The 13,417-nt window shown below is 38.6% G+C and overlaps 1 protein-coding gene across 1 annotated transcript in view; it reads left to right on the top strand.

The window, feature by feature from the left end:
• Positions 1-677: 677 nt before the first annotated feature.
• The window catches only part of LOC115621953 (rho GTPase-activating protein 100F), a 40,414-nt gene continuing 27,674 nt past the window's right edge, over positions 678-13,417 (top strand). The window contains exons 1-2 of the mRNA XM_030515800.1: positions 678-1,301; positions 7,533-7,958. Of these exons, the coding sequence (XP_030371660.1) occupies positions 7,872-7,958 (87 nt within the window). The 5' untranslated portion in view covers positions 678-1,301; positions 7,533-7,871. The remainder of the gene's footprint in view (positions 1,302-7,532; positions 7,959-13,417) is intronic.

Below are 13,417 nucleotides of genomic sequence, written 5' to 3'. Positions count from 1 at the left end.
AATAAAGTATAGTGCAAAATTAGTGCAGGAGCAGAGATTTGTTATTAAGCGAGTTCAAACAAGTCAAATATAACCTGCAATTGTAACGTCAAAACTTTTTCTTTATATAAACTACGGGCAAACAAAACACGTAAACGGGCAACTAGCCAATCCGCAGATTCAGCAGTGTAGAAAAAAGCAAAGTAGTGCGACGGGGGTGTTTGTCGATTCAATTGCTATCGCTGCCGCCCCAGCAGCAGCAGGCATTTGCTCTAAATTTACAGAGCCTGCGCAGTGCGTGTGCGCTCTGAGTTTGTAGCAGGACACCAAACAGGATATTTTATTATACTGAAATTCGAACACTCACACAAACTTGCGTCCTATGAGCTGCTTATAAGCAGGCAACGTAGGAGTAACGTTAACGGAAATTCGCATATTGAGGCCAAAAGCGTTTCGGCCGTCGTCATCGTTGTCGTAGTAAAACAGAGCCATTTCAGCTCATAAGCAAAAGCTCTTCACTGCCATTCGGACGCATTCCGTTGCTTGCTCGCTCCCACAAGCTCACACGCAGTTGTGTACATGTGTACATACATTAAAACGCATTCGCGCACACACACATACATCTGTATACATATAAAATACACACACACGCAAAAATCAATTAACGGCCACAAAATGACATTTTTTCGCTAATCGTGCTTGTTATGTGATTGGAAAATTTGCAGAATTTACTCGCGAATATGTTGAAATTTACTGTGCAATGTGCAAAAGCTCACAAGTTACGCAAAAAATGCCGCAGCGATGCGTGCAAAATGTGAAAAGGAAAAGAAAAATGCTCCGAGCTCAAGTAGTGCAAAATTGAAGTGCCGTAATGCCTCTGCATCCTCGTGTCATTGACCACCGAAAAAGCAAATTATCTCTATCGTTTTCGACAGTAGCACAAATAGCAATAGGAACAACGTAGTCCTACCGCTTCGTGTCCCCTCACCTCGCATTTTATTAAATTGAAGAGTCGCCCTCGTTGTTATCACCATTCTCACTGCCGAAGCGCCCGTTCCAGCTTTTGTGCCACTACGCCGGAAACACTGCATCGTTGATGCTGCGACGGAAATTAAAACAAATCGAACCGAAATCACATGCTATACCAAGAGTTGGGACGGAGTAGCAAGCTCACTTCATTTTTACTGCTGGAGGACATTGCTGCCGCTGCACCTGCGATTTCATGTTTTGATAACGGCATCTCATTGGTGGCTTAGACCACATTGGGTGTCAGCATTTGCAACGCAAAACGCCACAACTCAGCAGTCAATACAAAAGCGCAGGTAAGTGCTGTTGCAAACTGTACTATGGAATGATAGTATAGATTTTGAAAATTCAAAGTAATAAAATACATATGTATAAGTACATAATTAAACAAATAATATGTATGTAAGACATACAAAATCGATATTCTAGTTCAGCGGTGTTGTGTCTAATCAGCAAAAATAACAACTAGAGCATGGGCAGAGATTTTATTTAGGACTATAATTAGCTTTTTAGTTGATCGATCACAATGACATGAAGAAAATCACTAATAACGGCGGGATCGTCAAACTCAGCTGATATTTACCTTTGATAAGTATTATAAAGTGGCTGTAAACTACTATATCCCATTTTTCCCAATATTCTGAAACCTGATTACCGTAAGACATACATATGTATGTATGAGTATGTATAGCTATATGCTGTATATTAGCATTAAAAAGCTAAAAGATTCTAAATTCGGCCAACAAAATCGTCTATTTAGCCTAATTTTCCTTCTTTATGCAAGAGGACAGACGTGCAAGGCTTAATAGATTCAGAGTTCTATCATTCGTATATACTTGTAGTCAGTAACAACTAAAATGTAATAAAACCCGTACACGGCCATTTAGCAGAAATATATAAGCCGCAATAATGCACAATTTACAAAAATTATTTATTATTCTTCTGTTATATTCAGAGAATTAAAGTCTTCGGTCACCTACCTCTCCACTATGTTACAAATTAAATACATAGTTAAAAGGTGTTCTCCAATTGGTAGAAAAACTAGCATGGGAAAACGAGAAAAGTTAGAAGAACATATCTTCAGAATGGTTACGGCTATTAATAATAGCATTATTAGCTTTAACGCTAATATGGACGTTTCAAATAGCGCTAAAATCACATAAAATCAATAATTCAATGTATTGGGAAACGAATATACATATATATATATAAGGACAATACTAAGAAAAATGTGCTGTAATTATGAAACAAAGAACTATAAATAAAGTAGTATAGCCTTTTACCGTTTGGGCACAGGCTATAAACACAATTACATAGCCATGTGTTATTTCTGGCACCTCTAATAGCCATAATCATTGTAGTCTGTGGGTGGTAAGTGGCTTGCACTAAGCTATAAGGCTGTAGACTTCTGGGCCTGTCCGATTTAAAGGCGATTGATAAATTTTGTGAGAATTGTGATCTGGCCAGGGAGGATATAATATTTTTGTATTGCGGCTCCCTTAATTCTCAAGCTTCAAGTAGTCGCTACCCTAGGCTCCCTTTAGTTTTTTCATAAGTCTCCGTTTCTTATTATTAACATGATAAATAATTTGTACATGTTAGTCGATGCTATCAAAATGGCTGGCTCAATGCCCTGTCGCTTATTTGGGCAACAGCATGATCGTATGTATGTATGTTTAAGTATGTGTGTAACACGAAAAACAAAAACGTCATAGCCAGTCGAATTTATGATGTCATAATACATTTTATGCGTGCGTAGGCAACATTCAGTCACTGTTCTGTACGCTCTGGCATCGATGGAGGCGGTGCCGGTGCCAGCGTTATCGAAATCAAGCTTCTTGTTCGTTCTCTTCGTTCTTCGTTCATAAACATCCGATGTCATTTTTCTTAGCTGATTGCTACACTTTGTTGCAGGGGCTGTTCTTGATGTTGCTGTGACACAAAGTATCTTGTAGTTGCATGTCGCTGTCGCTTCTGGCACTAACATACACACGCGCACGCACACACATGAACGAACGAACAGCTACTCTTTGGGAAAAATTATGAATAAATTTTCTGTTGCATAGCGACGGGGGCAGCGTAACTTTGTATGTGTCACAAGTTCATTGAAGAAGGAGATGGCACAGCCTCTAGTAGTGGTAGTGCATAGAGCTGCAACATGCAACAGCAGCAGTAGCCATAGTCACAGCTTTACTTGCCCAGTATGTACATACATATAGTATGTACCAGCCAACATTCATGCAAACCCATTTAAATGACGTGTTCACGATTGTAAAATTTTTCATTGCAATTACTGGCATTGGTCGCCGCCCGATACTTGCACCAGAAACGAAGCAGGGCAAAGTGTTTTATGGCAACAAAATCTCAGCGCGAACGGAAATAGGGGCAACATGCCAGCGAAGCCCGCCAGCTACCAGCCATCTATTCATCCGGCCCTGTCCGGGGTGCACGGTTGAAAAACGTGCTCTTTTATTCCAGTGGCACAGTTCGTGGTACGTGGCCACCATGATGACGATGACGGCTATGTGAATTGAAAGTGGACGTGTGTGCTTGTGTAACCGCTTGCAGCTGGTGCTCTGGCGATGGTCGCCCACGTGGCTTCCTAACACTTGCCCTGCCTCTCCTTTTAGCACTTAATTAAAAATTCTTTAGCGTTGATTTTTCATTGTCGTGATCGTGATGACTACGGCTGATGTGGAACTATTGCTGCTGTTTGTAATATTATTATTCTCGCACTGTTGTTGTAGGTCGTCTCTAAACATTTAAGAAAATAGTCGTGCAGATAGTAAAACAGTCAATAGCTTCAAATCCCGCAAATAACTTTAATTCAAATATATCCAATGCCTAAAGGTACGATCAGACTTGAAAATTCTTTTGGAACACACCGAATCTTTGATGAGTTTGTTACAGCTGTAAATTGCGGCAGCAGAATTTGTCCGTTGTAATCTGAAACAAGTAAAAAAGCTAAAGTCGGGTGTCCCGACTTTGAAATACTCTGTACATATGTTTACAATAATTATAGAAAATAAAAAAAATTAAGAAAATAAAAAAAAAATTTTATCGATTTTACCTTTCTCGGTATTTGAACTCACGTAAAGGGTTTATAATTGCACATTTACATAGCAATTGCGTCTGTGTGAGTGTATGTATGCCTATTCGCATCTATTCGTGTCTGTGTAAGCATTTTCGCAGCAGAAAATATATTTATGGCTATAACTTCTCGTTAAATCGGTCTATCATAGTGAAATTTGGCATACGGACACATAATAACCAACTGGGGGTATTTCCATTTTAGTTTTTTTAGTTCGAAATTCCAAGAATTACGGGAGTTACGATTTGCGGGTTAGAGGGGGGAGGGAGGGAAATTCCAAAATATACATTTTCTGCGTATTCACATAAAGCACCTGGGACTAAAATTTGGTGTTCCTAGGTCTTATAGTCTCCGAGATATAGGCGATTATACGAATGGAAAATCGGAAAATCCCCCATAGGGGGGAAGTGGGGGAGGGAAATCAAAAAAATAAAACAAACTCGTATAGAATACACACATAAGGCATCTTTTTGGTGTCTCTATCTCTTATAGTCTCTGAGATCCAGGTGTTCATACGGACGGACAGGCGGACAGACATACAGACAGGGCTAGATCGACTCGTCTCGTCATGCTGATCAATAATATATATACTTTGTGGGGTCTGCCACGCCTCCTTCTGCCTGTTACATTTTTCAGCTCCCGCAAACCTAATATACTTCTGTACATTTCATGTACAGAGTATAAAACAAGAGAGAACGCTACAGTCGAGCAAGCCCGACAGTGTTATACCCTGTACCCAGGTAAACTTCCGTCACTGAGTTATATGCACCCATAGCAGCAGCAAAAAGAGGAAGAAGAAGAGCGAACTTGTTGCTGCAGTTTGGGGGGGTTGTACTGGCGAGAATTTGTTTCGCTAATAACTTTTCTTAGAATTGACCGAATTGAATAAAATTTTGAGCAACAGTATATAAATTATGTGTGCAAAGTTTGGTTTAGGTAGCATTTGAAATGTGGACGCTATTGACGAAATTCTGTAGCGGGGGAAGGGGGGGAAAATTCCAAAAAATAAAATAAACTCGTCCTTTCTCGGACCTTGGAGAATCTGGATGCCAACTTTGGTTATTCTAGCTTTTATAGTTTCTGAGATCCTCGCGTTCATCCAGACGGACAGACGGACGGACGGACGGACATGTCTAGATCGATTTCTCTCGTCATGCTGATTCAGAATATATATACTTTATGGGGTCGGAGATGCTTCCTTCTGCATGTTACATACTTTGCACAAACCTAATATACCCTTTTTACCCTACGGGTACAGGGTATAAAAATTAAAAGGGGGATTTGGATATGCTTCTAGTTGTTCAGACGGAAAAATGAAGACTGCAATGCTGCGTTGAGCAACTTAATGAGTTGTGGTTGGAGACACCAAAGACCTACCTCTCGCTTAACATGGGGGTTGCGTTCCTAGAAAACCTCGTGTTAGGCAAGACAATAGTAATATGCTTCTTTTTTAAACATATTTTTCAATTTAGACCAAGTTGCACAGCTTAAACTAATGCATACGAGTATAAACAGTTGTACACATTTTCAGCTGCTTCTTGAAATGTAAACACTGCATGTTTCTTGTATACTCTTGGAGTAGTCTCTCTATGTGTGTAAGCCAATTGCTATGCAACAATAAATGCTATTTAATTAGAAATTATATCTACATTCATTAAAAGTGGCCGGTTCTTATAGCCTGCCTTTTGTTATGTAGCTTGTGTGCAAAAGCGGCAATAGTAACGACAACGATGAGTAATATGAGCAGGAATTAAAAAAGTATCAACAATAAGGACGCTTGCCACTTGGTAGGACAATAATTGCCAGACGTACGATGAGGATGTTTTTAAATGACGGTGCCACGGGAGCCCTGCGGAATAGAAAAGCATATGACAACAGCTCAGCTTTAATTATTGTACATGACATTTATTTTGATTTGATTGTTAGATACTTTACTGATTTATTTTGCAACACTCAGCAAGAAAATAGTAATTTAGAAAATTTGCTTAAATATCTTTTTTTTAAATATATTTAAATAATATATTCAACAGCCTATTACAATACCATAATTTTCTTAGCTACATTATTTCAATCTATTAACAATTGTGTAGTAAGGAAAATTGGTTTTCAAATCAAATTTTCGGAATGCGTTTTTAAAAAACCCAAACTTTGTACAGTAATTAAATTTCAAACTAAGTTTAAGTTACATTATTGTTAAAATGCGAATTTTTACACCCAGTACCCAATGGGTAATCAGTATGATCGTAGTGTCAAGACTAGTCGACATAGTCAGGTCCGTCTAAGCGCAAGGATGTCAGCAAAGCTATGTAAGCTATAATAATCTAACTGGCGTTGTTCCTCAAAATATCTACTCAAATTGGACAATCGGCTACTGCTTATCTGTCCTCTTATCAATATTCATCGTGATAGGTCAATTCTAACAGAAGTTATAGTCATACATGTAATCTCTGCTCATGGTCTGTTGTTGTTGTTGCGGCTGCTTTGACTTTAACAAGAGAGAACGCTACAGTCGAGCAAGCCCGACAGTGTAATACCCTGTACCCAGATAAACTTCCGTCACTGAGTTATATGCGCCCAAAGCAGCAGCAGCAAAAAGAGGAAGAAGAAGAGCGAACTTGTTGCTGCAGTTTTGGGGGGTTGCACTGGAGAGCATTTGTTTCGCTAATAACTTCTCTTAGAATTGACCGAATTGAAACTAGAGAGAACGCTACAGTCGAGCAAGCCCGACATTAAAATAGCCTGTACTCTCCACAAAAAAGGAAAATTAAAAAAAAAAAATTTTTTAAAAATTAAATTAAAAAAAATGAATGAATTAATTAATTACTTTAATTTAGAGTACATGTTTATGTTCAGTTTTAACAGCATACATTTACATCACGTACCTATGCGTGTTTATATGCGTGTATGTATGCAGCATAAAGTTGAACCAAAGCAGCAACAACAACAAAAGCTTACATGTTATGTTGAAAGAACTGAATCTGTTTAGTTCTATTACTATGAATCCAGAATGCAGATGGGAAATATATATATATATATATATATATATATATATATATATATATATATATATATATATATATATATATATATATATTTATATATTTATATATAGTTGATAATTTATTTAATATATATATATATATATATATATATATATATAATTTTTGAAAAATGGCGGCTATCTTAGGTACTCTGGCGGGGGCATAAGCAGATGACACGTGTCAACCAAAGTGGCTCGTCGTCATATACCATCATATACCAACTCTATGTGTGTGTACAAGTATACTTAGTTGAATGTGCGTGCGTATACATATGTGCAGCGCTGTGAGCCTGTTGATAATTAAGTAGCAATAAATAAGTACTTGACAGGCCGCATTTTTGTTGACAGCATAATGCATTCATGGTTTTCTTTTCTGTGCATTTTTTCTCTTTGCAGAGCACTTTACACGAGCAACGAAGTTTTCGACCTTCAACATTTTTATATACAACGCCAAAAACATTTTGTAAATTAAGCTGCACCTCAACCACGTGGAATCCAAATGAGCTGCTAATCACGCCCTGCCAATGCGAAGAAAGTGACCCTACTGATAGAAGAAATACGTAGTATACACGTATATCTATCAAGCGATCCACTACATTAAAATTCAGCGGCCAGCCAAGACGGGTGCGGACCACTTAGGAGCAGTGGAAGAAGCAGCTCAGTGATAGCAGCAGCCGTGGCAGCCGGGCCCAAATGCCCCAACTGGACCAGTATCCCCAGAAGGACCACTACTAAATGCAGTGGAAGAAGAAGTTTACTCGATTGAAAGCAGCTACCGGAAATTCGCGTGTGCGAAGAATGCTTTGTTGTGGACGTAGAAAGGTGAGTGCACCATTAACCAGCTGGGTGTCGCAGCAATGGGCTGGCGCTTTGGTTAAAACAGTCGTTTGACCGTCGTGTTCGTAAAATAAATTTAAATTTTATGCTTGCATTTCAATGAAGCTTAATTGCAAAATCTGATTTATAGTATATACTGAGAGACTGCTTGGTCACGGGTGGGCGACGAATACATGGGGGGTGTGTCTGGGTCAATTGTTGGCTTTTCACCGGCCGGCTTCGGGTTGTTGTTCACATGTGCTTTTATTGCACCCGACCTGCACGAAATTCAATTATTTAGTGTGCTGTTCATGTACGTACTTGTGTACGAGGGCGTGTAGACAGAGGCTGGCTGTTGTGCGCGTGCCACGGGCTATGGCAACTCGTGGCGACCACATTAAAGCAAACTTACTGTTGACTTTTTCGTTACAGGTGTGGTGTTGCCATTACAAAATGAGGTCTTATAGTAGAAACAAAAACAACGAACATCAAAAATGCAGTAAATAAATGTTTTCCAAGATTGGTTTCCATATTTGCGTTTATACTGATTAAGAATATACAAATTGTCGGTTCTGCAATGCATCCTTTTGATCACAAAAACAGAATTATTCTATAATATAATTCAATGAAAGCGTGTGACAATTAATTGGTAATCAAATTGGATTTATGGGTTTTCAAACGATTCTCCATGAAGATCAGTCCACTTCCAACTTTCAAATAAATTTTCCCACTTCTGTTTTTCATAGTTCGCACAAAAAGTCATTGGGGACTAAATCAGACCTACACGATGGCAGTGAGGACAATTCTTTAACGGTTACTTTTATGTATTTTTCCGAGTAAAAATAAATGATTGTGTTCCATTGACATCTTACAAAACGACGTTGCTCAAATTGTAACGCTGTGTCCGTTTCTAAAGAGAAGTAGGCGATTAATTGTTTCAAAACGCTGCGTATGAGAAATATTGGTGAAATTGGTTCGTCTTGAAAGCCACACGCAGTCAATTGCTCTTTAGTTTGGAAGCATATTTTTTATACCCTTTACCCGTAGGGCAAAAAGGGTATATTAGGTTTGTGCAAAGTATGTAACATGCAGAAGGAAGCATCTCCGACCCCATAAAGTGTATATATTCTGAATCAGCATGACGAGAGAAATCGATCTAGACATGTCCGTCCGTCTGTCCGTCCATCTGTCTGTCCGTCTGGATGAACGCAAGGATCTCAGAAACTATAAAAGCTAGAATAACTAAAGTTGGCATCCAGATTCTCCAAGGTCCGAGAAAGGACGAGTTTATTTTATTTTTTGGAACTTTCCCCCCCTTCCCCCGCTACAGAATTTCGTCAATAGCGTCCACATTTCAAATGCTACCTAAACCAAATTTTGCACACATAATTTTGTATACTAATTGCAATATAATTGTCTACTGTTGTTCGAAATTTTATTCAATTCGGTCAATTCTAAGAAAAGTTATTAGCAAAACAAATTCTCGCCAGTACAACCCCCTTCTCTTCTTCTTCTTCCTTTTTTTGCTGCTGCTTTGGGCGCATATAACTCAGTGACGGAAGTTTACCTGGGTACAGGGTATTACACTGTCGGGCTTGCTCGACTGTAGCATTCTCTCTTGTTATACCCTGTACCCGTAGGGTAAAAAGGGTATATTAGGATTGTGCAAAGTATGTAACATCCAGAAGGAAGCATCTCCGACCCCATAAAGTATATATATTCTTGATCAGCATGACGAGAGAAATCGATCTAGACATGTCCGTCCGTCTGTCTGTCCGTCTGTCCGTCTGGGTGAACGCAAGGATCTCAGAAACTATAAAAGCTAGAATAACCAAAGTTGGCACCCAGATTCTCCTAGGTCCGAGTAAGGACGAGTTTATTTTTTATACCCTGTACCCGTAGGGTAAAAAGGGTATATTAGGTTTGTGCAAAGTATGTAACATGCAGAAGGAAGCATCTCCGACCCCATAAAGTATATATATTCTTGATCAGCATGACGAGAGAAATCGATCTAGACATGTCCGTCCGTCTGTCCGTCTGGATGAACGCGAGGATCTCAGAAACTATAAAAGCTAGAATAACCAAAGTCGGCATCCAGATTCTCCTAGATCCGAGTAACGACGAGTTTATTTTATTTTTTGGAATTCCCCCCCCCCCCCCCCCCCCTCCCTTCCCGCGCTACAGAATTTCGTCAATAGCGTCCACATTTCAAATGCTACCTAAACCAAACTTTGCACACATAATTTATAAATAATTATCTACTGTTGTTTAAAATTTTATTCAATTCTGTCAATTCTAAGAAAAGTTATTAGCGAAACAAATTCTCGCCAGTACAACCCCCCCAAACTGCTGCTTTGGGCGCATATAACTCAGTGACGGAAGTTTAACTGGGTACAGGGTATTACACTGTCGGGCTTGCTCGACTGTAGCGTTCTCTCTTGTTTTTTTTTTGCGATTTTCAAGTTATGAGTTATTCCACGCAAATAAATATTTCAGACTCACAAAAAGTGACATCACTTGCAGTGGAGCTATGCTCAGCATCAAGGTTTACGGCGACGTTCATGCTGCACAACAGTGGGTCAAAATAGTATTTGAGCGAGTTGATCCTTCTAGGTATTATAATCAAACAAATTGCATTTGCATGACAGAACATTCTGATTAGTCATATTTCAATAGTAAGTGCCGTTTTGCTGGCTTAAAGGCTCACGCCACCAAACTTCGTTTAACTCGCTCAACCCAAAGCCAAAGTTCATTTTGTAAGTGAATTTGTCAACTTTTAGCAGCGACGTTAACTAAACACAAACTAAAGCAAACAAACGTCGAAACTTTAGGTAGGAGGCGTTCAAAAAGTTTCGCCAAGTGAAAACTGTACACAGGAAATCGCTTGCATTTGATCCAGATCGTAGCAGCAACAACAGTAACAATAATAATAATATACAACTCTAGTTCAGTTCAGTCATCGAAGTCAATGGCACCACTTTTACTCCACAATTAAGTCCCATTGGACGATCTTGACGCAATTACCGCGGCGTATACCCGCCTTGTCTGCACCGACCGCCTTCCCCAGGCCAATGATTAAATTTTATCTTTGTTTTACTTATGTTGCTGCGACAGCGCTGGCAAAAAATTGAGTGTGCTGGGCCCAATGCAGACGACAAAAATGAAATGAAATAAATTCATTAATTTGCTCATTGGTGCAAGGCAACAGGGTTGCTGCTTCTTCCACCTATGTTATTGCTGTAGTAATGATAATGATGGACTTGTTTTTGTTTCATCATTTCCCTGCTGCTGATGCAGCTGCACATACTTACATCAGTTATAGTTGTTGAACCTCTAGTTGTTACTGCCCGCAAGCCCTGTGAAAATTCAGTTCACGCCTCGTGGCATATTTTACCCTTTGAATATTGTATCTTGGAATTTGCATTAAATTGAATCGCAAGAAGTTTTTATACTTCACCTACACACCTTGACCAAAAGGGATATATGGGCATTTCCAATCTGACGTGATGTGACATTTAAATAAATAAATGAAAAGTAAAATTTTTAAAAAGTTTGTTTCATACTTTTGTGATTAAACTACTCATTGCACTATATGCCGTAGAAAATTATAGAATTCGATCTTCAAGTTTTTAAAATATAATCCAAAATAGGTCCTGAGGTGACGTTACAAAAAAAGGAGGTGGGAGTTACAGGGTATTTAAGAGTTGACTCCACATTAGCATTCCTTTCTTTTTTTTTAAATTTGAATTATTATCTGACGTGACGTTACATAATTTCCTTTGGAAAATTTGTAGTTAGGATTGTTTTATTTAACGCATGTTTAATTGTAAGATAATGAGTTTTAGGCATTGAACGCACCTTTGCCGTGAATAGAGGAAAATTCGTTAAATAAATTTTTGTATTTTTTTAATTTTCTTAAAATTCTATAGATATTGTACACATATTTACATAGTATTTAAAAGTCGGGAATTTATATTAAGTTTTCCACTTCCATAAATTCTTATTATTTATAGCTTAAAATAAAACAAGAGAGAACGCTACAGTCGAGCAAGCCCGACAGTGTAATACCCTGTACCCAGGTAAACTTCCGTCACTGATATGTGCCCATAGCAGCAGCAAAAAGAGGAAGAAGAAGAGCGAACTTGTTGCTGCAGTTTGGTGGGGTTGTACTGGCGAGAATTTGTTTCGCTAATAACTTTTCTTAGAATTGACCGAATTGAATAAAATTTTGAACAACAGTAGACAATTATATATAAATTATGTGTGCAAAGTTTGGTTTAGGTAGCATTTGAAATGTGGACGCTATTGACGAAATTCTGCAGCGGGGGAAGGGGGGGAAAATTAAAAAAAAAAAAATAAACTCGTCCTTACTCGGACCTAGGAGAATCTAGATGCCAACTTTGGTTATTCTAGCTTTTATAGTTTCTGAGATCCTCGCGTTCATCCAGACGGACAGACGGACGGACAGACGGACGGACAGACGGACGGACATGTCTAGATCGATTTCTCTCGTCATGCTGATCAAGAATATATATACTTTATGGGGTCGGAGATGCTTCCTTCTGTATGTTACATACTTTGCACAAACCTAATATACCCTTTTTACCCTACGGGTACAGGGTATAAAAAATCTTGGAATATAATGTGTATTATCCACGCGTTATGTATGCATATATGTATTTCTGCAACACAAACGGAATCAAAACTAATGTTTAGTAAATTCAGTTAATAATTTTCCGATTGCAAGATACACGAATACAATTATGATTATGTGGTTGGGAAAACCCAATGGCTTTTACAGTAATCTTTTGTGTGACATCAGTTGTTTAGTTATAATTTTGAATTTGGTATTTATAGTTCTAATAGGGTATAACACCTTCTCTCTGTATGCGCGATGACCAACTTCAATATCTCATCGAATAGAGCCGAAACGTTTGAAAAGTTTTTTTTTTCAAAGCCGACCCTGTGCTTTTTCTAAATACTGGAGATTGTAGATAATTTAATTAATATATCTCCTTCTTTATTATTTGTTATTATGCTAAGTGCGTATAGTTAGATTTTTTAAATAAAAACGTATTCGGTTTGGTATAATTTATTCAACTGCAATTTTCCCTGGGCAGTTAGTGACAATTGCTTTGATTTGTGTTAATTCGGCGTATGAGTAATTTGAACGCAGGATACTGAAAAGCGTTCAGAGCCGCACAGCGTGCTGGCGCAATTTAATTAAAACGCAAAGAGTGACTGAATTAGGGCTGGGACCGAGTTGACTGTCTGTCTGCCTGCCTGCCGCTGACACTTGAGTGACAAACGTCGACAGTTGGGGGGCTAGCGGCAGCAAACAAACAGCCAGACCGGCATAACTTTTTTCGCTTTGTTTGGCAATAAATGGTTGAATATTTATTTTAATTTTCATAAATTTCCAAGCGCGGCATGAAAATAACTGTGAGGGATAGACAGAGACCAGT

This window comes from Scaptodrosophila lebanonensis, unplaced genomic scaffold (genome assembly GCF_003285725.1).
Source record: "Scaptodrosophila lebanonensis strain 11010-0011.00,11010-0021.00 unplaced genomic scaffold, SlebRS2 tig00000024-arrow-pilon, whole genome shotgun sequence".
Taxonomy (NCBI): domain Eukaryota; kingdom Metazoa; phylum Arthropoda; class Insecta; order Diptera; family Drosophilidae; genus Scaptodrosophila; species Scaptodrosophila lebanonensis.
This window is presented reverse-complemented; position numbering and strand designations above follow the sequence as displayed.